Here is a 26,144-nt window from a genome sequence, read left to right on the forward strand (position 1 = left end):
TTGTGTGTATTCACCACTCTTTCTCTTGCTCTGTTCCCCGACAGGCCAGGTGCCCTCTCCTCTCTCCTGGGACTCGCTCTTTTTTGCTGTACTGCAGGTGAACCATATCGCTTTGGGCATGAAGGGGCAGTAGGTGGGTCCTGCCACCAATCCTACTCAGTCACAAGGCAAAGGCACCTGTATACTGAGAGAGATCCAGTCTGCTACAATAGCTGAGCGCAGAGGGTAGTCAGCAACCTGATGAGAGGTGACTGCAATCAAAACCTTAATTAAGGATGTGCAGCAGTAAAGGACATTGTTCTTTCACTGTTTGCTTTCTGCAGAGTAAGTGCCAGCCACCAAAAAGCTGTATGTAGCTCTTGTTTGGTGCAATGCAAAGGCAGGGTAGGAATAAGTGTGTTTTGGCTATATTACTATACAACATATAGGACCTGAGGGAATGGCAGGAAGACGTGCCAGAGGAGGTTTAGGCTGGACATGAGGAAAAGGTTCTTCACCCAGAGGGTGGTGGAGCACTGGAACAGGCTCCCCAGGGAGGTGTCACGGCCCCAAGCCTGACAGTGTTCAAGAAGAGACTGGACAAGCCCTCAGACACAGGGTGTGAACTGTGGGGTTGTCCTGTGCAGGGACAGGAATTGGACTTGATGATCGTTAGGGGTCCCTTCCAACTCAGGACATTCTGTGATTCTATGGTTCTAACAGTGCTTTACATGGCACTGCATGTGCTACCTGGGTAAAGAGCTGCTGTTAGTGCTGAAAGAGCACCTGGGGATGGGCTTATCATATTGGGTGTGAATGCAGACACAGGATGCTTGAAACATAAAGCTGAGCTCCAGAGTTGTTTGGTATCTCCGTGCAGACATAACTATTGTGAACTAAATTGTGGATGGTTACATGGTGCCTTGGCCAGGATCTTCGAAGAGCTGAATGTCTATGTGTTTCTCTGCTTAAGACCAGCATTAATATGGTGCAGACTCTAATTTAGATTCTAGGAACGGATTTCAGGAATCTATCTTTGCACAGCCAGGATGGCTATTGGAGGAAAAAAGTGAAATTGATTTTGGTTTAAAAGGGCTGTAAAGGAAGATACGAGTAAATATGGAGAAATATAATCTAAAATTGATTAGAAAGGAGCCATTACCCAGCAGGCAGTAAAGCACTGAAGACAGGCCATTGAATAACCATGAAAAGAAAATGACAATGCTCTGGTATATACACATAAGAATCACAACACTGCACTCCTGCAATGGTATTTTTTGCTTTGGTCCATATGTCACTCTTTCGTAGTTTAAGGTTATAAGACTAGACTTACACCCTATAACTTGGAAAGAACTCTGGATTGGGATTGGTAACAATCAGAAGGATTTATACCAAAGTTCACCCTAGAAAGGCAGGAGTGAGGAAGCATTCTGGGAGCTGAGTGCAATCAGGATTTGTGTGAGACATTACATCAGAGATACCAAACCGAAGGAAAAATTTGGATTTCATACTTGATGCTGGTGTGGAAAAAGAAAATCTAGCTGTAAACTTGCAATATCTGGAACATGAAACTGTGGCAGTGGTTTTAATTACATAGATGAGACTTCCTGAATATATCAGTTTGGAGATTGTAGAGAGATTCCCAATGAGTGGCCATATCACAGACATCAAGTTACTGTACAAATTTTGACTACATTTTTACAACCGTACAGTGGACTTGGAACTTTTAGTGATGTGTTCTGGGCATTCCTACTTCTAGTTCTCTGTTCAGCCCAGATTTGATACTGTATGTAGGGCATATCTAACATGTTAATGAGAAAATAAAATTATTCATTCCACTTTGTCCTTGGGAATTTATAGAGGTTGTATTACCAAATATACCTGTGAACTCCTTAGACATATGGATTAGTTCCAAGACTGAAATAATTAATGTCTCACCAAGCTATATATGAGACTTAATTTAATATTTTAAGAGTAAGAACCTAACTGCTACTTTAACCATTCAACTTAATAAGAGTTCAGGTTTGGAATATCACGTGTAATCTTAAATATCATTCACAGAATTCTTGGTGGGAAGTGCTTTTAGTGTAGTCCTCATAACAACCAGGACAATAGGTTTAATCTCACACCCATTTGTAATAATATGTATATTTCAAATAATTGCATTAATGTCAGCTGTTACATACGAGACCTGCAATGCCCTATAGAATGACTGGTTTGAGATAAAGCTCAGCATTAGTCTGGACCCTGGCTGGTCAGACAGTGACCCAAGAGGCAGGACCTACTGTCTGACAGTCACGGTTTTTCACAAGGCCCTTAGACCTGCCTGTGACACTGTGGTGTGACTCCTTAGGTGTTGTAAGTGGTCCACATGAGAGTATGTAAGACATATAAACCTGTGAAACCTATCTTAAGAAAAGTGCATTCTCCCTCTGCACAAGTCAAGGACTGAACTTCTCATTGGTGATGTCCATAGCATCTACGCTGCTGCTTTATAAAAGTGTCCCACAGGTACCCACCATGTGTCTTACTCCCTTGTAACAACTGAGCAACCAGTATCAGAATGTGCAATTATAAACCTATATTCATAGCTGTTGTTTGTCTCAAAAAAGCAATCTGGCTCACAGTTGGATCCAGCCTTTGCATCTTCTCTGTTCTGTACGTTCCCATGTTGGTTTTCTTCAGTCCATGGAGATACAGTAAGTCTGTGAGGGGATCAGCTTTTCCCTATATAACGTGCAGCAGGGGGATCTGACTGAAGGAAAGGATGGCATTACAAGCAGCTGGTGGGGTGGGATGGAGAAGCAGTGCTTTTGTCTTTTGGGGTTCTTTTTTCTTTTGAGACCTTCAGTTTTCCTTTGGTCCGCTGTGTCTGAAATCCTGTGATTTTACACATGAATCTCTGTCTTTAGAAAGGGGAAAATTATGTTTTTATCTAACGTATATGCATACAGAGAGGCTGAGAAGGGAGTTTTGAAGTGCCTTAATTTCCTGCTGGTGCTGGGGATGAGGAGACTAAAATGTATGTAGAGGCACGGCCTCTTTCAGAGGACCAGTGAGAGCAGGTCTAAGCAAGCTAGGTACAGATATATATGCTTGTCTTATGCTCTTTGTTATATATTTAGTTTATTATAGCTGCTGGAGACAAAGAGGCAACATAAGGTTTGAAAACATGACTTATATAAGACAAAGGAACCCAGTAATACAGTGTACATAAATACAAGAAAAGGGAATTGCTTGCTCTTAGAAATATGGAATAAATTTGCAGACGCACAGTAAAATATGAGAGATTATAAAAAGGCATTAGGGCTGTCACTGTAAAGGACTCAGGGAATTACACAGCAAGCTCACATTACCAATTCAAACTGGAGTTTGCTGTAAAGAATGGCCTGGTCTTTAGAGGTAACAGAATAGCAGTGCAAAGTGCATTGAAATCCGATATTCTGTGGAGAATTCAGCAGGCTCATATGGGTATAGAAAAATGTAAATGGAAAGCATAAGCCATCTACATGTAGCAGTTTCATAAAAACTCAGAGATAAAGAAAATTGCAAAAAATGAGCTATTTTTCAAAAATATCAACCTAGAAAAGAATAGAACTCATGCTGATAGATCAGGACACATTACAGCCATGGTTTGAAGTAAGTGTAGATATATTTATACTTCGCTTTTCTGGCAGAGACTACATGGCAGTGTTGGATCATTATTTGCATTCCCCTGTGGTTGTGCTATAGGGAACGTATCATTAGAGCATCTCATAATGCCCATCATATCTGCATTTGCCCAGCAGAGGACCACACAAGGAGGCTGAGCAGCGGTTCGAAGAAAAGAATTTTCAACTATTTTCAAGTGCTGACAGAGGAGATTCCACCGTGTAACATCTAGTCCCAGATATCCTGCATTGAAAGGTCTACTGAAAAATTGAATTAAGACACTTGACATTTCTTTAAAAAGCTACCAGATCCAAAAGAGATTCTTCTGCTGCTAAGCTTGAGAGACTGCCTTTAAAATATTTTAAGAGGCGGCTGAGAACTAAACTTACTGGTACAAGACTAATCTGGGTGCTTATAAATATGGGTGAAGGTATGCAAGAGCCATACTATTTCATGGGGAACAAGGATAACAAAGTGCAAGTAGATGCAGAATGCATACGGAAACAAGATTTTGAAGACTCACAGAGCTCTGCCTGCCAAGGAGATTGCTTCTTTCTCCTTCAGAGAACACATGCCTGAAGGACATGCTTTTGGGAGATAAGAAGAATATGGAGATGAAGCCTGGGGAAGCGCCGTCTGAAAAGACTTTACTGAGATCAGGCAGAGATCAGGAGGAGCTCCTGAAAGACGTTTTGCATGCTGTTAGAGCAGCTACTGCCGTTCTATTTTTTATTCTTTGTAAGAACCATAGTAGGAAAAAAAAAAAAAAGGGAAGACGGAGGTATAATATATGCTATTATTAAGAAGATCAGTGATAACTGTCCTGAGAAGATCAGACTTGAGAGAAACTGGGGCAGAGAAGCCCATTCTGGTACCTATACTTGCCTACTGCACTATACACTTGTGTTAATTTTCCCTGCCATAAACCCTACTTAAGGTCTGCTTCCTAAGGAACACAAAAACCACAGAAACAGCGTTTTGGACTTGTATGGCTGGATGGTTTGTTTGTTGTTGTTTATTCTAAGCTGTGGTTCAAGGGTTTAAAGAGCAGCTAAAAGTAACTTTGCAAGTGTTTTGCCTGTATCTTTCAGCACACGCTAATGTCACTAATACATCTCTAACCATGGTGTGTTCTTCACTTGGCACAACCACTGTCTCACCAGAGCTCCTGCCCTACCAACAGCTCCCAGGGGTCTCTCCCAGCAGATGGGTTACTGACCATAAGCCACATTTCTCCAGCTGGAGCTTCTCCATGCTCCTGAGCTCACATGCACTCATGAACAAATGCCCCAGACCTTTAGCAGCCACCAGTTTAGGATATCTGGCTACCCTCTGCTGCTCCTGCTGTTTGCTGTATGGAAAGCCCCCACCACATTGATCTCCCCTGCCCTGAAGAGGGTGGTGTTTGCTTAGCAAACCCTTCAACCAACCCAAACCACACACCACCTCCGGCCATCACCTGTGTCACCCCCTTTCCTTCCCTGGCCTTTCCCACCTCCAGGACTCCCAGCTCTCCGCCTGTGCAGTTCAAAGGACTGACCCAGCTGTCCTGGGAAGACGAGGCACTGCTGGGGGTGCCGGAGCAAGCAGACATGGTGGGTAGGCAGGATCTGGAAGGAGCAGGTAAGAGCTGAGTTGGGTTCTGTACAGCGCAAGTGTGTCATCTTGGTAAAATAAAAGGACCAATGTTTAGGATTCTGTGGCAGGGCATTACAGTACAAAAATCTTAGTAAACAGTCTGCTTACTGTAACGCTGGGAATACATTTAAATTTAGTCTGATTTTACTGCCTTGTCTTTGGGTGTGACTGAATGATGGCTTTGTTTGTAGCACTTTTTTTCATGTTCCAGTAAAGCTGCTCATGTAATGTTCAGGCAAGAAAGGGTGAGTCTTTCTGGACTGGGGGCAGAAGGAATTTGATGGGGATTCTAATTGTCAGAAAACTGCTAAGTCTTTACGGAACCTGGTGAGACTTCAGCAGCATCTCTGATCTTATTTCATTTTGGAGAACCTCTACAGAGAAAAGAAACTATGTCCATTTGTACCAGACTGTGTATTTAAAGGAAATACACTCAATACACCTCTTTTTGACAGTGCTGAGAGACTAGCTCCATGGTCATTGTGTTATATTGGAGCAACATGGGGATAAACGGTTTTTGCCATGTTAGATGTGAAACTCCAGCAGAGTGCGCAACTCCCTCTTCTGTCTTGCAGTTTCTCTTCCTCAGCTTTGGAGTGGTTATGTTGCAATGCTGAGGCACCCATTGCACCTCCTTTTGGGGCCTTGGGAACTCTGCCCTGCATGCTTGTCTGTTGTTCGTAAGCTTTTTTAGGACAGTTGTACCTCACAGATGTGAATATTAAAAAAAAAAAAAGTCTCTTTTCACAGAATCACAGAATCACAGAATGTCAGGGATTGGGAGGGACCTCAAAAGATCATCTAGTCCAATCCCCTTGCTGGAGCAGGAACACCTAGATGAAGCTACACAGCAATGTGTCCAGGTGGGTTTTGAATGTCTCCAGAGAAGGAGACTCCACAACCCCCCTGGGCAGCCTGTTCCAGTGCTCTGTCACCCTCACTGAGAAAAGGTTTCCTCTCATATTTAAGTGGAACCTCCTGTGTTCCCATTTGTACCCATTACCCCTTGTCCTATCATTGGTTGTCACTGAGAAGAGCCTGGCTCCATCCTTGTGACACTCACTCATTACATATTTATAAACATTAATGAGGTCACCCATCAGTCTCATCCAAGTTCAAGAGACCCAGCTCCCTCAGTCTTTCTTCATAAGGGAGATGCTCCACTCCTTCCATCATCTTTGTTGCCCTGCGCTGGACTCTCTCCAGCAGTTCCCTGTCCTTCTTGAACTGAGGGGCCCAGAACTGGACACAATATTCCAGATGTGGTCTCACCAGGGCAGAGTAGAGGGGAAGGAGAACCTCTCTCGACCTACTAACCACCCCCCTTCTAATACACCCCAGAATACTGTTGGCCTTCCTGGCCACAAGGGCACAGTGCTGGCTCATGGTCATCCTGCTGTTCACCAGGACTGCCAGGTCCTTTTCCCCTACACTGCTCTCTAACAGGTCATTCCCCAGCTTCTATTGGAAGCTGCGGTGGTTCCTGCCCAGATGTAAGACTCTACTCTTTTCCCTCTTCCCTGTTGCTCTAACGCTTCTAATGTCCTTCTGCAAAGCCCTTAGGAGACTTACAGCATGTAACTCTGCATCTCATATCCCTCATACCTCCTACCACTCACTGACCACCACTAGAGACAACATGCCTGACTAGCTGGACCTTTGTGTTTGAGACGTGGACTCACGCCTTCTCACCCTTATCTTAAAATTAAAGGAGACAAAAATAATTTTGCAGGTTACAGTTATAACTGAATAAAAATCACGAGTCTTCGGGTTTACTGCTTTCTTTTCAACAGGCTGCCTTTCAGCCCCATTTTCTCCCACTTATGTGACTTCAGACCCAGGTATGTGGGTGTTCTCCAGGAGGAACTGCTGCCTCGTTGGCTGCTGACACCGGTACCATCAGGGATCCATGGTCACACAGCAGCAGAACATAAATGTCTCATAGGCAAGACAGAGCTTTACTTGTGAAAGTAGTGAGACTCCTCAGGTACACCAATGGAAGTTAGGAAAGACAAGCTTTTTTATTTTAAGGCTATGGAAAAATAAATCTGATTTCCTCCCAGTCCTCAAAGCATTGCTGTGGGAGCAGAGTAAGGTCTGCGGGAGACTTTTTACTGTGTACTTCAGAATATTTTAATGCTTTGTTTTCTTTGAAAGTTATCTGCAAGCGAACTAGTTTCTTGTTGCTCCTTCCACACATCTCTTGCTTTTCTGAAAATCTCTGAAGTAACATACATGTAATTACAAAGTCAGATCTCGTTTGCTCTGAGAGGCTGTGCCTAATGGGCAAACAAGTAATTAAGATTTCCAGCCAGCTGTAGACAATTTGAGCCACAAAACTGTCTGTTTCAGAGGGAGCCGGAATAATTGGCCCAACTTCAGTTTGCTTTGAAAAACTTAAACTGTTGTTTCAGAATATTGGAGAAAAAAAATAAATTGAACTCACTGAATTGAGAATTGTTGTTTCTGGTTTCACGTTTGAGATTTCAGTGTTATTTAAGGTATTCCTTTCTAATATATAGTGGGCTGGGCCTTTTCACCTCTTAATTAACCAAGAAGATTTTTTAAGGACTTGAGTCCTTAACTGAAGGAATATACTCTTAAGATGCGTGAGACTGCCAAAAACCATAACCATCTAAGAAAGTGGAAAATAGTAACCCTATTATCACTGAGATTAAAAAGAAAATGAGGGTGAGGACTTGTGAAACTGTGAAATACAATCTGAAGAGGCTGATCTGAACATTTTTGTACAGTCACAAAGATAAAAAGTAAGCCTTGTTAACCTTTCTCATGTATACCAGTTTTCTTTACATTTAAATTTGAATGTGTAATGTTTCTTCCTTTTTCTCTTTTCTCTTTTTTTTTTTCCCATTACTATATAATGTAATGTAGTTGCTGTTATTGTTAATCTTCAGGCAGACAGAACATCAGAAGGTTGATGTATGATATACTTTTATCTAGAATGAATAGCCCTTGCCCTCAGTTTCAAAGAAAATATTGTAAGACTTAATTTGTGATAAAGGTAGCAGGAATGAGAGGTAATGTGGCTCAGAAAAGCCATTTTCTGTTGTCTGATGGCAAACTCTACTTTTTTTGGCCACAGGTGTCTCACAGTGCAGAGGAAGGAGTTAGAGAAAACAGAGGTAATTAAGCCCCTACAAAAGCTTAATGTTCCATAAATGGCAGTGAAAAAAAGTGCAATGGTAGCTGTTCTTCAAACCCCAGCGAAGAAAATCTCTGCCTGGTAGAACCAGCTGTTATCTGTGCAGGGCATGCAACAGCAGAAGATTGATACAGCTGTCATTAAACCCGCTCTGTTGGGCTGCACTCTGATGGGACCTGTGGTTATGTGACCTCAGTGGGACTGCTGTCAGAAATGGGTTGAAAAGATGTGGAGGCATCCTCTGCCCAAAGAGGTGGCAACATTTATTTATTATGGTGTGAATTCAGCGGGTCTCACATACGTCTGCAGACAGCAGCATCTGTGGGGAAAGAGGTGGGTTTTCATGGGGCTGCTGAGTGGGATGACTCGTATTTTCACAATTACTGCTTTCACGTATGCCTGCAGTGTCGTCCATGTCGCATGGGTAACATCTGTCGAAGGGACTCACTATGCTGGGCTGCTGAAGATACAGCTGCCAAAAAATAGTGCACCTGATTTACTATGAAACCAGGTTTACAGGGCACACAAGGGCAACAGGTGAACAGTAAGAGACAGGACCTTCAGGTCCTTATTTTGAGTTTAGAAATGGAGGTTTCTGAGTGGTGCTTAGACTATTCAGGGACATCTAACTAATGGTACTGGTACTATTTTGAAAAATTCAGCGACAGTTCTACTTAAGACGCAGGACGGTCAGGTACAGCATCCTCACATGCTAGCGAAAGGCAAAAACATAGACAGGGTGGAAGATCACAGCACAAGCCATAGGTGAATAAATGAGCTTAGGCTCATAAATCACATGACAAGCTCTGATAATACCAATGCTCCTGCTGTGGAACACTGATTACCACAAATTAATAAGTGACAATTTAGCTCTGTCATAACTTGCTTTTGATAAAAATTGTTGTTGAAACAGGTTTTCCCCATGTTCCTTCGAGTTTGTTCTCTGAGCTGTGCTGCATGTGGCCTTTTGCAGCACTCTCTAGAATAAAAGGCAGAGGAGATCTCGCTCTGCCTAGCCATCAGAAATGCCTCCCCTTCTCTCCTTTTCCCCTCACTATGCTCTGGTAGCAGGACTTTTTGTACAACTGCTTTGGTTTTCTCTACCTGCAAGGAGAGTGTCTTTTTCAAAAGAAAGGTGGAGGAAGCTGGGGCAGGGCTCATGAGAAAGAACGTGCAATCTGTGCAAAGTTCTTACCTCTGCAAAGGGAAAGCTGCAAAGTCTCGATTTGCTCAGGCTCTGTGTCTAATAGCTTTGGAGTTAGCAAATGCTTTGCTCAGGCCAGAGTTTGTATTTGGGAGTAACATTGCTCTCCATCTTTGGAAAAGCTGCTATCCACAGGCAGCAAGGGAAGACAGTCGGGTTCTTGGTGTTAAGGTGGAGGTGAGAATCCTCTTCAGTGTTGCTGCAGGCAATTAAAAATAAGGAAATGGCCCAGTAGTTACCAAGTCCCTGAATCATTAAGTTAATTTTCTTGAAATCACCTATGGGGCATGACATTGTTCATCTCTGCTTATGTGATCAGTGCTTTTCTACCTTACAAGATCAGGAGACTTCTCCAGGAGTGGGCAAACCATCCCTGGGCCACTGAGAAGTCAGTAGCCCCCTGAAAAATCATAAACTTCTTCAGCTGCATGTGTGGAGGGCTGGATAAAGACTTTCCTACCATTCTTCTTAAAAGCCCATAGAAAATAGTTCAGTCATTTCTAGAAACTCATGGCCACATACATCAGCCCCTTACTTATTGCCATATCTCAAAGGGAACAGCCATTCCTGCATTCCTCGGGGGAAAAAATACCTGGCTAAATGCCTGTGCATCAGTAGCACTTGCAAGATGTACAGTAACAGGTAGATTTTGCCTGGAGTGTGTCCCATCCCAACAGATGGGAAGAGGGGTAAGTTAACTCTGAATATGACATGCACCCTGACTCAACAGAAGAGATCAGGTGTGAATTAACTCCGGGTAGTTCTGTGTGGAAAAGTGAAGTGAATGACAGACAATCACTCTGGGGGTTCAATTATGAATTTACTAAAAGCACACGGTGGAATACAAATTACAGTGATCAGTGACTTGGCAAAAGTATGTTATAATAACACAAAAATTATCAATGGCAAAAGCCCTTCTAAAAAACAGTGGATTGACAACAATTAGTAACTATAATGCACAACTTGACAAGATTTTAGCAGGAGAACTTACAATGATATTACTTTTATACGTTCAGGAGAAAGTAAAAGAGAGAGAGACAAGGAAAGCTAAGATGTCAGAGAGAGTAAGATATCACCGCTTCACAGGTCCCGCGATGGCCTCTGGAGGGGGGGACGCATTGAGGATTTACATGCCACCACCTCATAGCATTTGTGAGGTCGTTTTATAACCCAGTTCATTTATATGTGAGATAGGAGAGGGCGGTTCATCTCCTCCCTCTGTTCACTCTTCATGCTAATTAGGAAGAGTCTTCTGGAAATGGGTCTGGGGTCTTCAGACTAGGGGAATGTTCACAGTACTGACCAGAAGTGAGTTGTTTTGCCCTTCAGGGCTGCTGGTTTGTGGTTTCTTCTGGTAGCTGTTTGTCCATCTTTATCATCCCAATTAGGCCATGAGGCCTTTCACAGCAACACTGTTAATTGACTTTATCTTCTGCCTCCATGGCCATCTATCTTTTTGGCTCAAAGTATCAATCACAAAATGTTGGGAAAGATGAGATGCCTGCCTCCACAACCATTTATTTTTTCCTCCCAAAGTAACAAAAAACATGCATTAAGGCATAACATAGGCCTTTGTTCTGCTAAGGATGGGGGAAGCGCTTCAAGGTTGTCACAGGGCAGATGGATCCTTTCCTGTGGCATGAGGTGTACACCTGTATTCTCTGGGATATATTACCCTGTACCCAAATAGCCAAAGATGCTGGGGTTAACAGCATCTCAGAAAACCTTTAGGCACAGCAGCAGAGTGATGCCCCTACTCACCCAAAATGTCCCCATGCAAGAAAATACTGCCCTGTCAACCGAGAGGTTGTGACAGAAAGCAGCTCTGGGCATTAGCTTCACGTTGGTGCTTCCCTACCTGCCAGGGCCTACAAGCACGGTAAAACAGAGTCAGTGCTGGGAAACATGCACAAGGAGGTAAATCCGTGGGGCATGGTGCCCTGGGACTTGTGTGCTGTTGACTGTCGTATGTCTGGACAGGTATGAGACGTGACCCGAGCATTTCCAGCGCCGGAGCTGACTATGCTCTGGAGAGACCCTTGCACCGAACACGATGAAAACCCACGCCCAGCCGCCTCCCTTCGCCGGCCTTGTCCTGCCCCTCCAGGGAGGACGCCTGGGGACCGAGGGTGACACTGACCCCTCTGACCGGGCTGGCCCCGCAGCCCCCGGAGGCGGGTCTCCGCTCCCCCACCGCCCTCCCGCATCGCGGCGAGAGGAACCCTCCCTCCCAGAGGCGGCTCTGCCCGCATCAAGGGGCAGCTCCGCGCCGTACCCACCACACCAGGACCCCCTCCCCAGCCCCGGGGGAGGCGGCGGGGCCGCTCCCGGCGCAGACAAGGGTTAACACCAGCGAGCGGAGCCGAACGGAGCGCGCCGCGCCGCCCCTCGCACAGCGACCGCACAGGGACCCCGCAGCGCCGCCGCCCGGCCCCGCCGCCGCCGTCCCCCGCCTCTCGCCTCCCCTCAGCCCCGCCGCCCTGGCTTCGGCCTGCCGCCGCTCACATGGCCCCGGCTCCGGTAAGTGCGTGCACCGGGAGAAGCGCGGCTCCTCCGCGCCCGCCGCGACAAAAACGGGGCGGTGCCGGGGCGGAGGGGGCCGGGCGAGCGGAGCCCCGCCAAGTAACGGGCCGGCAGCGCGGGGGGTTTCCCGGGGCGCTGGGAAGCGACGAGACGTTGTCGAGGCAGGCGCGGGGAAGCGGAGCGGGCGGGGACCCCGCGGGTCCGCGGCGCTGGGTCGGGGCAGGTGTCGGGGTCCCGCGCCCGGGCACGGCCCATGAGGAGCGGGCGGTCCCTGCGGGGGACGATCGGCTGCCGGAGGGCGGCCCCGGGGCCGCGGCGCGGGGCTGTGGCATCGTGGAGGGCCAGGCCGGAGCCATCTGATTAGGAAACCTTTAGGGTTCGGGTCGCTGAGGGCAAATCGGGCGACCCCACGTGTGCACCGATCCACGCGAAGGCTGACAAATAGGAACCGAGGGTGATGATGGTAAGCGGGGCTGCTGTGAGAACTGCCCCGTGGGTGCCCTGCTGTGGGGCTGGAGGCGCTGCCACTGCCCAGGCAGCGCGGGGGGGACACAAAGCTCTGGTGCCTCGGGCAGGGATCCATCAGCTTTGGGCTCTTTCTAGGGAGAAGAGAATGAGCTGGCGTGCCAAGGGCAAGGCCAGGGCAGGCCGTGTTTTGTTATGGATCCCACCCAGTAAGGACTGTGCATGAAAACAAGTAAGCACTCTTAGAATCATAGAATTGTTTCAGTTGGAAGGAACCTTTAAGATCATCGAGTCCAACTGTTAACCTAACACTGCCAAGTCCACCTGTAAACCATGTCCCTAAGAACCTCAACTACGTGTCCTTTAAACACCTCCAGGGATGGTGACTCCACCACTTCCCTGGGCAGCCTGTTCCAATGCCTGACAGCCCTTTATCTGAACAAGTTTTTCCTCCTGTGTACAACTTACCTTGAGCTGTTGGAAAGATTATGCTTCCTAGGACAAACAGAGGACCTGTAATTTTGAGATCTTCTTCGAAGGAGCTCTTCTCCTAAAAGCTCTCTTTAAATGGATGTAGACAGAGGCTATATTTCACTCAGCTGTGTTTGTGTCACGCAGATAAAGGGGAACAGATATCCTTGACCCTCTCCACAGGGATACACTTGATGTGGTGCATCCACAGGGAGAGCTGCCTTTCTCCTCACAGCCCTCGGTGGAATAGATTACAAGAAGGCGTGTGGGAGGAAAGGTAAATAGGGCATTCTCACTGTAACGGTGGTTTCCTGAAAGCCAAAACCAGGCTCTGGAGTTTAGAGTAGGTTTGAGATAGCTCTAAGCTCGTTCTGAGTGGAGGTTCAGAAAACCAGAGCTGGTTTCTGAAGAGTTCCCATTCTGCTTTTAGCAGTAAGTGCTGGCTCCAGATGGCTTCACACAGTTTTACTTACAGGTGTATCCAGTGTTTATAAAAGGAACAGCACTTCAGACAAAGTTCCCATAAATCACTCTCTGATTTTCTGAGAGAGACAAGAGGAGCTTCTTAAAGCGAGTATTTATCCTGTGTGTTTCCTAGCATCTATTTCACAAGTAGATGACAACCATGTATGAACACCAGTAGAAGGAGAATGCTATACCAGCAGTTCCCTTGCAGGGTAAAGCCTTCCTGCACTTAGAAAGCACCCCTTGTATATACATATCTCTATAGCTCTATATCTCTGTATCTCTAGGTATATTCATACACCTACTTCCAAAGAAGATTCTTCCCTTAATGCTTCTCAGCAGAAACACCTATACTTCATGGAGAAAGGCCAGCATTCTCCCATGATGTTCATTGAATGACACAATGCAATGCCCAGGACGAAGAGCTAGTCATAGTGGGACAACCCCAAGCAGGAAAAATGAATTATTTTCCCAGCTTGCCTTGTTCAAGAACTTAACAACAGCAAGTGAACTGGTTTTGTGGCAGAGGACAGTATCTCTTCAATACAGTTATTTCCAAGAGGATGACATCTTTCTCTTTGAATCCTGAGCAATACCATTTCACATGCCTGGGTTCTCCCATGCACTCAGAAAAGATGGCTTTGCACCTTGTTTCCCACACTGTTGGCCTGGGGAAGCACTGTCAACCTCAAGGATGCCTCAGGCCTGGGAAGGAGGACTCCTCCTTGTGTTTCCCTCTTCCCACACATCCCCTCTGAGACAGCGTATCTGAATCTGTGCCACGTAGAAGAGCCACAGAGGCTGCTCCTCCTCCTTTGCTGCTCACTTTTTTCTTCTGTGCCATGTGTCAGTGCTGGCTGGCCGCTGAGACATTCTGGCGTTGTTCAGGTCTGCCAGCAGCCTCAGGGCGGCAGCCCGCACATCTGTCTCCCTCGCTGCATTCCCCATGGTCAACAGCCACTGAAGTGTCTGTGCCGAACTCTGCACGTAGGTGTCTTGTAGCCTTAGGAGGAGATCCTGGATGTCACTGGTGGGCAGCCGTCCTTGCTGCTGGCCTCTGGCCGTCACCTCTGTGGCATGTGGGTCAGAAGGATTTGGTTGCGTGTTCTTTGACTCAGGTGAAGAGGCGGGGATCACAACTATTTTTGTGTCAGTGATGGAGTAAGCTGGCTGGGCAGTTGCTGGAGACATGGGAAAAAGGAGCTGGGGCCTGAGGATGCTGGAAGATATGGCATCACTGCTCATAGCCATGTCATTGGAGGCTTGTGTTCTGCCCAGCTCTCCCGGGCATGCAGTCCTCTGTGGAGGAGAACATACACCTCTGTAGAGGCAGTGGATTTCAGGAGCAGACACCTAGCCACCCCCCTGTTCTGTGGGGTTAGCACTCACTGCACAGTCCCATCTTTCCCTCTCCCTACAAAGATGAGCCCAAGAAAGGAGAGAAACCTTCTTCTTTCCTTGTCAAGTCTCCCATTAAGTCTCTTCTTGTGACTCTTGGTTGTATTTCTCTTTGCTTTCCTTTCCTTTTACCCTGAATCAATCACCCTTTCTCCTGCAGTAACCTAGATTATCTCAACTTGGCTGTGAATAACAGCTGGAGATAAGGGCTGATGTGGTCCTCAAAGATTAATATTCTTCAAGAATACCTTCTGCAAAGTCTCCTTTTTGGCAAGTGGCTGCAGGTGCCATCTGTGTAAGCTAGTCAGCTTGGTGTGAGTGCCCCTGGAAGGTGGGCTGCCCATGGTTCCCTTCTGTCTTCTGTGTGTTTTAGCTTCCTGTTTTCCCATTTCCCCATTTTCAGGGCTTTCCCTTTTGCCTGCTCATTGCTCGGCACACCGTGGTCTTCAGGAAATAGCTAAATAACTCACCTTAATGAAATACCATTTCCTAGTACAGCGATAAAGAGAAAAGGTGCAGAAGTTGGGGAAGAAAGGATTTCCTGGCAGTTCGGAGCATATGGGCCCTAGAAAGATGCAAATAAAGACACAGACTCAGTGATAAATTCCAGTACTGTGGTACCACCAGCCGTCAGCAATAACCTCAGTGTGGATTGACATCCCTCCATGACAAGCCCCATGCCATTTGGGTGTCTATCTGAAATTCAGTGAGAAACCTGACCACTTCTTGGTCATGTCCATGACCCAGGGCGTGCCTTAGGGGCACACATGGATGCGATTGAGTGCGAGAGAGAATGCTCACAAGCAGTTGTTTTCTCCTCACTGCAGGATCGCTACCCACCCCTCTCCCCCATCACTTCATGAGTCTACATCCCCTCCCAGCGATCAGATCCAGTTGCTGGCCATGGAGGACCCCCATCTATCTGCCTGTTGTTGGGAGTCGTGGTCAGCTTTACCCTCAGGGATGGCTCCATGGTTTTCATACTTGTCCAGTCTCTGCACCAGGGGGTTCTGGCAGCCGTACAATAGGCGAAGGAGGCAGGCAGTCCTGACACGGCCGGCGGCCTGAAGGGACATGAAGAACTGGCGGTACTCCTGGTCGGAGAGTGGTGTTCCCGGCTGCTGCGCCTTCCCGCCGGCTATGCAGCCCCAGCCCAAGAGCACTGGTGAAAAAATAGAATAAGCAGGGGGTCGGTGGGGAGGAAATGCTGACCAAGGTGGACTCAAAAGAGCTGGAGGGCTGAACTCAGGTCTCTGTTGCCTTCTCTGGATGCAGAGTCCAGCATGGAAATGCAATAAGATTACTGGAAATGCAGTAACATGCTTAACATGTGGGTCTAGACCTGAGGAGAACCTGCCCCACCCATATGGAAGGGGGTGTAGTATTTTGGGGACAGTGCGTAGCTGAGGAACCTTGACCAAAGTTCTGGAGATTCAAGTCTTGAACTGGGAAAAACATCTTGGAAGTCCTGGCTGAAACTGGGCATGCAGCTTTGCTGTCGAGGCTGGTGCAAGGACGTGGATTGCTTTCAAAATGTTTAGCCTCTGCAAATTCTTTTCCTCTGGTTAAGTGGGTCCAGACTCCTTGAGTTAACAGAGCATGCCCCAGTGGATGTGTGTATGCTCTTACAGTGGTCCAAGCATTCACTGAACACATATGCAAAACTTAAAGCTAGTTCTTCATTGTAAAGAACTTTATGAAAGCTTGTGAAATCAAACATTTGGGGGTTAGATGTGCCCAAATAAAAGCTTTGTGTGCAATCTTAATTTCACCTCCTCTTGCATATGCTTTTTATACATTCTTTAAGTACAGAGCAACCTACTCTTCTTTGCTTAAGGCTTGCAGCTCCTTCAGTGTAGAGACTGGACCTGCTCTGGCAGGGAATCAGTTGCTGGGCATAGGCACTTACCATATTCAGGACATCTGCTTAATTTCCCACAGGCTGGAAGGTGTACAGAAGAATGAGTCAGGAAGATGCTGGAAGGGCAAGGGTAGTGTTGCAGATACTCTTCCAATAAGTAGGTTTTATTCCTGGCTACACCACAGAGGCTCTTGTGTGATGCTAGGCAAGTACCAGCTTTCTTGGTGTGTTACAAATGGCATTTTCCATACCTTGTGGGTTGCAGTTTATAGGAAGGCTGAGCTATTTTGCGGTTTTGGAGTTTACATGTGGTGTATTTTCAATGGCAAATAAGTACTACATTAGCATATGTACTCTGAGAAGACAGGGCTGAGATATCTCAAACTGAGGTTCTAAAAGCAGTGGATGTTTTTGACTGTAATACCTCTCTGCCCTGATTTTGCCACTTGCAAAATCACTATAAACCAATTAATAGCTGTGAAGCACTGAAACATAGAGTATGTGAAAGTTCATGACAAAATGAGTCATTCTGTCTAAACCAGAGCATACAAATGGGATCCGTAAATAAATCAGAGCGTCAAACACTGAACAGTAAGGGTGACATAGCATGCTGAATAGCTGCTCATTAGAAAGGCAGTGTCCATCCATGGACTGAAGAAGCCAAAATCCATGTGAAAAAAGTGAAGCCAGGTAGTTGAAGAGCTGGGTTGCTAAGTCCATGCACAGGGGGAACAAATCTAAGGTTGCAAAATAACTGCGATTCAGGTGTGCTCCAAGTTTGACTTTGCAACCTCTGTAATAGTCTCTTAACTTATGATGTCTTTTTTTCTTTTGGTAAAAACAAATTAAAAACTTCCTCATGGCCTCTGTCTGATTAACACCTATGTATCCGTAGCAGGATCAAACCAAAGCATGAAACTTTCCCCCTAAGAGAACAGCGGGGGTTAATGAGCACTTGGTGAGGCAGTAGGAGAGGAGAGCACCACACTTTGCCAAGTGACCCTGTTTGCAGAAGGCAGGGGAGTGAGAGGATCGGGGAATACAGGGCCCCTCCATGGTCTCCCACTAGGATGTGGCCAGAGCAGCCTGGCCTTTCTCTCCATTTCTTCCAGCTACATCCCTCTCTGTTTGTCTTTAACCAAGGTCCTCTCTCAGGCCTCTTTCTCCTGCCTCCCCTGTCGCTTCACCCAGCCAGCTCTTCCCTTCTGGCCTTGCAGGTCAAGGCTAGAGCTCTGCCTTTGCACCTGCATCTGGTTTATGCACCCAGCTGTCCCTTTCATCGTGTCTCTGGTCTCTGCCACTGCTCCAGCCTCAGCCCTCTGCGTGCAGCTCCAAGTCTTCTCCGTCCCTCCTTGATGAACAAAATACCAGCTCCACTCCTCCTCCCCAGCAATTTGGTTACTCTCTGGCCCTCCTTAATGAATAAATTACCAGCTCCAATGAGTGAAAACCAGGCAAAATTTTAAGCACCAAGGTCTTTGCACCTGAGACATTCAAGGATGGTCGCATCTCTTCCTCTTGCCTCCAAATTGCCAAAGATGAGGAGCGACAGGGAGCGGTAAAGAGCAGCTGCGTTGGACACCCTTCCTCACAACCTGGCTTGAAGGAGAGATGTTTCCTACTCACCAGACAAAACCAGACAAGCCCACATGGCCGACATCACGCTGTGAGGGGGGCCCTGTAACAGCCTGGGTCCCCCTGCACTGCCAGAGGTGTCACCTCCACCGCTTTGCCCTCCTTCCTGCCTGCACGCTCCTCCTAACTTGCCAGGTTCCCCCAGGAGAGCATGGCTAGTGGTGTCACAGACACCTCTGTTCCCACTGTTCTCTCTTCCGCTGCCTCCTGCCCATGCCTCCCTCTGTCTTCTCTCCTTCCTGCCCTGCTGCTGGGCCAGCGTGCTGCCTGCCGCTGTGTTTGTGTCAGGGACGGCAGCGGAGGCCACCAGGCTGAGGCTCAGTTTGGACACAGCCAACCCCCGGCAGCAATGGCGTCTGCCCTCCTTCTTGCCATGCCGCTGGGTCAAAACTCAGAGAAAGCCCCCACGGAGGATGTTTGGTCTCCCCGGGCTGACATCCACGGCAGCTTTCTGTTCTCCATGCCTCTCTGAGGTGGCCTCAGTAGTGGCTTGCCCACCCCTGCCCAGCCACGTCCTTCATGGTGCAGTCCTTTTGGAGCCTCTGTCTGTCCCTTGTCACAGGAGCTTGGTGAAGCCCATGGCCTCCCCACACTACAGGTCACTTCTCTCATTCCTTGTTTGGCCTTGTAAGGACCAGTACCTCATCAGCCAAGACACTGCTTGGGGACTCATCTTTGTCCAAATGTGGCTGCTCTGGAGACTGAAACCTCATCCCTGTCTGGTGCTCAGTGGCATTTCGGGTTTCCTGTCTGTTTAGGGGACCAGATCTTTGCTACGTATCGCACAACATACTTTTCTGCTGTATCCCACAACCTGTCTGGCTCTGCACAGCATCTGATGTTTCCTGCTTCTGCTTTCTGCCTTCTGTAGGTGCCCACCCACCATTTCAGGATGCATGTGGACCAATATGCTTGCAGGATGGGGGGGTGGATGGAGAGGGAGACCTCGGCTTCCCTGCCTCTTAGCTGGATTTGGAGCCTGCAGCTGCTGCCTGCTGCTGGGAGGACTGGAAATACCCTCTCCCCAAGGGCTGATGCCCACCAAATCTACTGTGGAGAGGATGGTGGGGAGCAGGAAGGATGTGACTCCAGGCTGAGGCAGAGCCAACAAAATGTCAGCTCTCCGTTTTGCCAGGGGCCTTCTTTATCACAGTGGTATTATGCAGGTGGGGAGGTCTTCCCTCTGTCCTTGGGAGAGTCCGGCAACTGACATCTATCACAATATCTCGTTTGAAAGGACATTTATTTTTCTTACGAACACCCAGTCATGAGTAATTATACACTTGTTCCCGGTGGCATGGTGGGAATCCACGTGACCAAAATGGTGCAATGCTGTTGCAGAGCTGGCATTCACATACACAGTTTTTAAGCATTTTCTCTCCATAGCCTGTATATTTCTAGGATGTCGCTGAGTCCTCAGCATCTTAAAATGCCTTTGTACAAACACCACTGCACAAATGTAGTGCTAAAGCTAAATGGGTGACCTAATTTTCTATCCCACAAACCCCAGTCCCATGCAGCCTACTTCTGCTCTGAAGACAGATCCTTGAGAAGTGGAATTGCATGTTGGCTGACTAAATCATTGTGGTGTTCATGCACAAACAGATGTGTGTGACTTTTTTTTCTGTTCGTTGCCAGCCCTGTAAAATCCATCTGCCATTTTTTCTGGAGAACAGGACAGGAAATTCTGCCGTTGGACTGCTCTAGTTGATAATGTGTGAGCAGACGGAATTCTCTCTTCCAGACCTAACCGAGCCACTGACAGCAATCGAGCAAAATATTCCTTTGGTAAAGGCAATAAACAGGACTCCAGACAGACGCAAAAAGCAGCCTGGTTGTGAAGGTGGCGTTTTTCCTCTGCCTGCAGAACAGAACTGCATTAACCACATTATGTTCTGATTTAGTTCACTAGGGAGAAAGGTGATGGAGAGAGAATGGTATGAGGAATTGATATTTTCTTGTACAAAACTCAGTAGGTGGCATTTTTGGTCTGAAAGTGCGGCAGGAGGAGCATCCAGGGACTCGTGAGTAGGCAGCACACTGGCAGGCAGCTCTCCCCAGCATGTGTTGTTGATGCCATCTTCGCTACGTGAGCTGGTCCTGGTTATTGGACCCAAACGGTGGTGTCATGTTGTGCGTGACAAAACAAGCGGTGACCCTGACTCATGTTTCTAGGTGTCACTTTCCTCTGGTTGCTTTCATCCCTTAAATACTTATTCTCCTGTAACCTCACTCTACAGCACTGCTACTATGCTGGGTATTTATTATGTTTGTTTTCTTTCCTCTGATCAGGATCTGCAGTTCTTGACTTGGCTTTAACCTTCCAGATGGAGTGAAGAGGAACAGCTTTGTGGCCAGAAGCAGCTGAACACTGAGACAGCAGAGAGATTGCTCACAAGGTGAGAAATTGAATAGAGCACGTCTGGGAAGGGAAGATCTGAATGCTGAAAATTTGGCATGTACCATGCTGCATGCTCTGCACTCATCCCACCTCTTCTGCTCCCATACTATATAGATTCTGCTTTCAGGAAGATTTCATAGGCAGGGTACAATAAAGATGAAACATACTCCTGGGGAATCTAATACCCTTTCGGAAAGAGCCTATCTAAAATGAAATCAAATCCTGTGCATTTTTCAGCAAAAACTATACTCGGAATGTTAGAAGACATAGCTAACCAAAGTGTGGCTTTTTCTTCCTTTCACGCTGACAGTATTTTTAATGTTTTATTGGTCACGTTGCTGCCTTGGGTGAATGCCTTGGGCTGGCGCTATACCTTTATTTGTATTACAAATGTTTCTCAACCCTGAGTATTGTAAAACTTTGGAAATCAGTATAACCTGTGTGGTGTTGTCTTCCAAAATCAGCAGGTCACCCGAAACAAAACCTGAGGGGTTTATCCCACTGCATTCGTCTCATATTTGGACCTCCCACATGTAAGAGAACAATGTTAACTCTGTGAGCAGTGCCATCTAGCTAAGCAGCTTACCTCACCTGCCAGGATCCATTTCCGAGGTGTGTTTTCCATATGACTATAAATAATAAAAAAACAGGAGCCTCTATATGTTTCAGTCTAAATGTTCATTTCCATGCTTGATTAATAAAAGAGTTTGTCATTCCACTCACTTGCCTATCTGTTCTGTAGACAAAATCTAGATACAGATGCTGCAGAATATGTAGGGCTTTCTTTTTAAGGAAAAGGGCTATGACTGGAAAGAAGAAAGAAAATAGTCTGCTTGGCAGGGTGGATGTTCCTGTGGTGTTAGCTGCTTGCTTCTTTGATTAAGCATAGGAATGCTGGAAGAAGAGCAGTGATTCATGGGCAATGGGAGGAGACGTAGCTACGGTGGGGGTTGCTGAGGAGAGCAGTGATGATGTGGTGAGACCCCATCTAGAATATTGCATCCAATTCTGGGCCCCTCAGTTCAAGAAGGACAGGGAACTGCTGGAGAGGGTCCAGCACAGGGCAACAAAGATGATGAAGGGAGTAGAGCACCTCCCTTGTGAGGAAAGGCTGAGGGAGCTGGGGCTCTTTAGTTTGGAGAAGAGGAGACTGAGGGGTGACCTTATTAATGTTTATAAATATATAAAGGGTGAGTGCCATGAGGATGGAGCCAGGCTCTTCTCGGTGACAAACAATGGTAGGACAAGGGGTAATGGGATCAACCTGGAACACAAGAGGTTCCACTTAAATTTGAGAAAAAACTACTTCTCAGTGAGGGTGACAGAGCACTGGAACAGGCTGCCCAGGGGGGTTGTGGAGTCTCCTACTCTGGAGACATTCAAAACCTGCCTGGACATGTTCCTGGTGCGACCTCACCTAGGCGTTCCTGCTCCAGCAGGGGGATTGGACAACATGATCTTTTGAGGTCCCTTCCAATCCCAAACATACTGTGATACTGTGATGTTCCCCGACCTCGCTAGGTGTGGGAACTTTGAGGAGAAGCAAGTGACAGCTTTTGTCCTTTAGGACTGTAACTGTATGACAGAAGACCCTATTTGCAATCTGTGCCACCATGGCTGCCCATCCTTGGGTCACGCTCCGTTCCTGCGCTCCTCGGTCTCTGTGCCCTCATTCTGCCCAGAGAAGATACCAAAGGGCTGTCTCCTGCGCTGTTAGCTAATGGTGGCGGACGTGCAGCAGGTCTCTGTGGTTGCCCTGTTTGGGTTTCTCCCTCAGAGAAGCAGAGGGGTGTTTATTCATTGCTAGTTCCTCTGTTCACTCCAGCAGGTGACAGGACCATGGGCGACACACAGAAGGGAAAGCTTCATCAGGCAAGTCATGTGAGAGCTGAACTGCATCTGTTCCCCTCCAGAAAGCTCACAGGAGATATCCTTCAGGACGCTGATCAAAGACAGGACCGCAAACAGGAGCTGGAGACCGAAAATGAGGTGGAGACATCTTTTGGAAAGAGACAGGGAACAATAACTCCCCATGGGATGGAAGTCTGGGAGTGTGAGGTCAGTGATAGAGCCCACATTAGTAAGGTGATCCTTTCTGGGGACAAGCCAGATCCACCCTTGTGTGGGAACAGCACCATTTGGATTCAGCAGATGGGAGAGAAAACCTACGAGTGTCCTGAGTGTGGGAAGAACTTCAGCCGGAGCTCATACCTGAGCCAGCACCAGAGGATCCACCTGGCAGAGAAACCCTTCAGCTGCTCTGAATGTGGGAAGAGTTTCACCCGCAACTCAGACCTGATCAAACACCAGCGGATCCACACTGGTGAGAAGCCCTACCAGTGCACCGAGTGCGAGAAGACTTTCAGCCAGAGATCCAATGTGATCAGGCACCAGCGGACCCACACAGGAGAGAGACACTACCAGTGCAACGAATGTGGGAAGAGCTTCAGCCAGAACTCGCATCTCATCGTCCACCAGCGAAGCCACAAGGGTGAGAAACCCTTCCATTGCCCCCGGTGTGAGAAACGCTTCAGCGACCGCTCCTCCCTGATCATACACCGGAGAGTCCACACCGGAGAGAAGCCCCACGTGTGCCAGGAGTGCGGGAAGTGTTTCCGAGACAGCTCAGCCATCATTCGGCATCAGAGGATCCACACTGGAGAGAAACCATACGAGTGCGCCGAGTGCAGGAAAACCTTCCGGCAGAGCTCCTCGCTGGTGACCCACATGCGAACACACACAGGTGAGAAGCCCTACAAGTGCCCCGTGTGCGGGAAAGGCTTTACCCAGAGCTCGGCGCTCACCACGCACCGCCGGATCCACGGGGGAAAGGCCTTGCCCGTGTACCACGGTGACCTCCTGCCCAACCCTTACCAGTGTGCTGAGTGTGGCCGGAGGTGCAGCGACCGCTCCACGCTGGCCAAGCACCAGACCACACACGCCGAGGAGCGGCCCCACATCTGCGTGGAGTGCGGGGACAGCTTCCGTCGGAGCTCGGCTCTCAACGTGCACCTGAGGATCCACCGTGGGGAGAGACCCTACAAGTGCGAGGAGTGCGGCAAAACATTCAGGCACAGCTCGGCCCTTGGTGCCCACCTGAGGATCCACGCAGGAGCCAAGCCCTACGAGTGCGGTGAGTGTGGGAAAAGCTTCCGGAAAAGCTCGACGCTTCAAGTGCATTTGAAAATCCACGTGGCCGAGAAACCTTATAAATGTACGGTGGGTAGGAGAACACTCACTTCACACTCACTTCTGCCATAGGGCTGGAGTAGGTGATCGGAGCAGGAAACAAAAGCGGTGTTTGGGGGGTCATGTGAAGAGGGTGGGTGACGAGAACCACGGTGGGAAGAGACTGACTGGAGATGTGGTGAATGGTGTCAGGGATGGGTGCTTGACCCCAGGGGCACAAAAACCTTTAGGAGGTCTAGAAGCAGGGAGTTAATCCTTGGAGCCAAGTGCTGGTAGTTTAGGAAGTGTGCTGGCAGCCTAAGGAACAGGAGAATGGCCTGACTGCAATGGAGTGTGCCCTGCACCTGGAGAAGAATGTGAACCAATCACTGCTAGAGCTGTGCAAATTGGCAACTGAAAAGAATGACCCACACTTGTGTGACTTTGTTGAGCTGCTGGCTAAATCGAGGACTGTGAACATGTGGTAGAATAACAACTAGGAGAATCAGGCTTGCAAAATAACTTTCCAGCTGAAGTAAAGATCAAAATAAAAAGTGCCGGATTGTTTCCAAGTCTGAATTTTGGCTTGTTAGACACTGTAGTTGTGTCTTAGAAACTCTCTTTTTGTTACCTTCCCTTTTTAAAATTTTTATGCCTTTGTCCTGATAGGCCAAAGGATAACATTTCTAAACTAAAGGAGGGGAGATTCAGACTAGACGCAAGGAAGAAATTTTTTACAATGAGGGTGGTGAAACCCTGACCCAGGTTGCCCAGAGAGGTGGTAGATGCCCCATCCATGCAGACATTCAAGGCCGGGATGGATGGGGCTCTGAGCAATCTGATCTAGCTGAAGATGTCCCTGCTCATGGCAGGAGGTTGGACTGGATGAGCTTTGAAGGTCCTTTCCAACCCAAGCTATTATATGTTTTTTCATGAAAGGTGCTTCCAGACCTTTTGAGCCTGAGACTCTGGAGATGAACCTGAATCTATTTGTCTCTTCTTCCTTTTTTCCAAATCTCACACGGTGCAATGAATTCCTACCTCCACATGCAAATCCTGGTTGATATGACAGCTGAATAACACAAAACTGTCGCGGCAGTTCCCAGAAAATATGGACGTGCAAGCATTTCCAGTTGGAACTCTGCCCACTACTAGTCTGTGGCAGCTTCTCCTAACTTTGTCCTTGCTGGTTTGATACACTTTCCAACCTGGGTCACCAACACGGGCAAAAATGTGGCCTTACCTTATTTAACAAAAAAAATATTCGCCCACCAGATGTCCTACTCAGAACTGGTACGTGATGATTTCTTACTGGTAATCCACAGACTGTTTGCAATTTTGTAGTCCTTTTTATGATAGTCTTCTTTAGCTCAGTATTGTTTGTAAAGTATTAACATATAAAACTCAGCAGTTAGACGTTATTATATTTGCATTTATCACTACACTAATGACTGTATATTACATAAACCTCCTCTATATTGCTATGTTTTATTACTAGTTCTGTGTTTCCATCCTAAATAAACCAATTTTTTGCTCTGTATAACCCACTTTTCTGTCCTTGTGTATGATGGGAGTGAAATTGTAAATGACGGTCGGCCCCGTGCCGAGTTTGGTGTGGTGAAGAACTTGTGAAGGGCAGTCTGACCAGAAAGGGGAGGACGAGAGCTCACTCCTGCATTGTTCTCTGAGATGATTTTCTTTTCTCTAAGCCTGGGGCTGATGAGCAGGGCTGTGAGCCCTCCACGGTACCCATACCCAACTCAGCAAGAGTAGGATATTAGGAGAAATTTCTTCACGGAGCGGGTTGTCAAGCATTGGAACAGGCTGCCCAGGGGTGTGGTGGAGCCACCATCCGTGGAGGTGTTTAAGAGGTGTGTAGATGAGGTTCTTAGGGACATGGTTTAGTGCCAGGGTTGGGTTAGTGGTTGGACTTGGTGATCTTGAGGGTCAGCCAAACTGATTCCGTAATTCTGTGAAATGTATAGGGACAGGCACAAAGAGCCACCAAAGAGATCAGCAGCACCTACAGCAAGAAGCGGCTGACGGAACCGGGATTTTACCAGGGCTCCGCCCCTCCGGGGCTGGCCCGGGCCTTCCGGAGCGTCACGGGAAGGGGGCGGTG

The 26,144-nt window shown here is 47.5% G+C and overlaps 1 protein-coding gene across 9 annotated transcripts; it reads left to right on the forward strand.

Annotated features, from left to right (window-relative positions):
• Positions 1 to 11,650: 11,650 nt before the first annotated feature.
• LOC136116426 (uncharacterized) lies at positions 11,651 to 25,561 on the forward strand. Of its 9 annotated transcripts, none has more exons than XM_071817327.1 (4): positions 11,652 to 12,155; positions 13,847 to 14,546; positions 20,746 to 21,466; positions 22,680 to 25,561. In XM_071817327.1, exon 4 carries the CDS (start codon positions 22,694 to 22,696, stop codon positions 24,113 to 24,115), a length of 1,422 nt encoding a protein of 473 aa, XP_071673428.1. In that variant the 5' UTR covers positions 11,652 to 12,155; positions 13,847 to 14,546; positions 20,746 to 21,466; positions 22,680 to 22,693; the 3' UTR covers positions 24,116 to 25,561. The 9 variants fall into 9 exon arrangements, with proteins under 9 accessions (XP_071673447.1, XP_071673428.1, XP_065718846.2 ...); XM_065862774.2 differs by lacking the exon at positions 13,847 to 14,546 and having other exon boundaries at positions 20,746 to 20,852; positions 21,319 to 21,466; XM_065862777.2 differs by lacking the exon at positions 13,847 to 14,546 and having other exon boundaries at positions 20,746 to 20,852; positions 21,322 to 21,466.
• The last annotated feature ends 583 nt before the right edge of the window (positions 25,562 to 26,144 follow it).

This window comes from Patagioenas fasciata, chromosome 1 (assembly GCF_037038585.1).
Source record: "Patagioenas fasciata isolate bPatFas1 chromosome 1, bPatFas1.hap1, whole genome shotgun sequence".
In the NCBI taxonomy this organism is placed as follows: Eukaryota; Metazoa; Chordata; class Aves; order Columbiformes; family Columbidae; genus Patagioenas; species Patagioenas fasciata.

What these genes read in the sequence shown, in the direction of transcription:
- LOC136116426 (XM_071817327.1), top strand. Translation starts at nt 22,694, where the DNA reads ATGGGCGACACACAGAAGGGAAAGCTTCATCAGGCAAGTCATGTGAGA.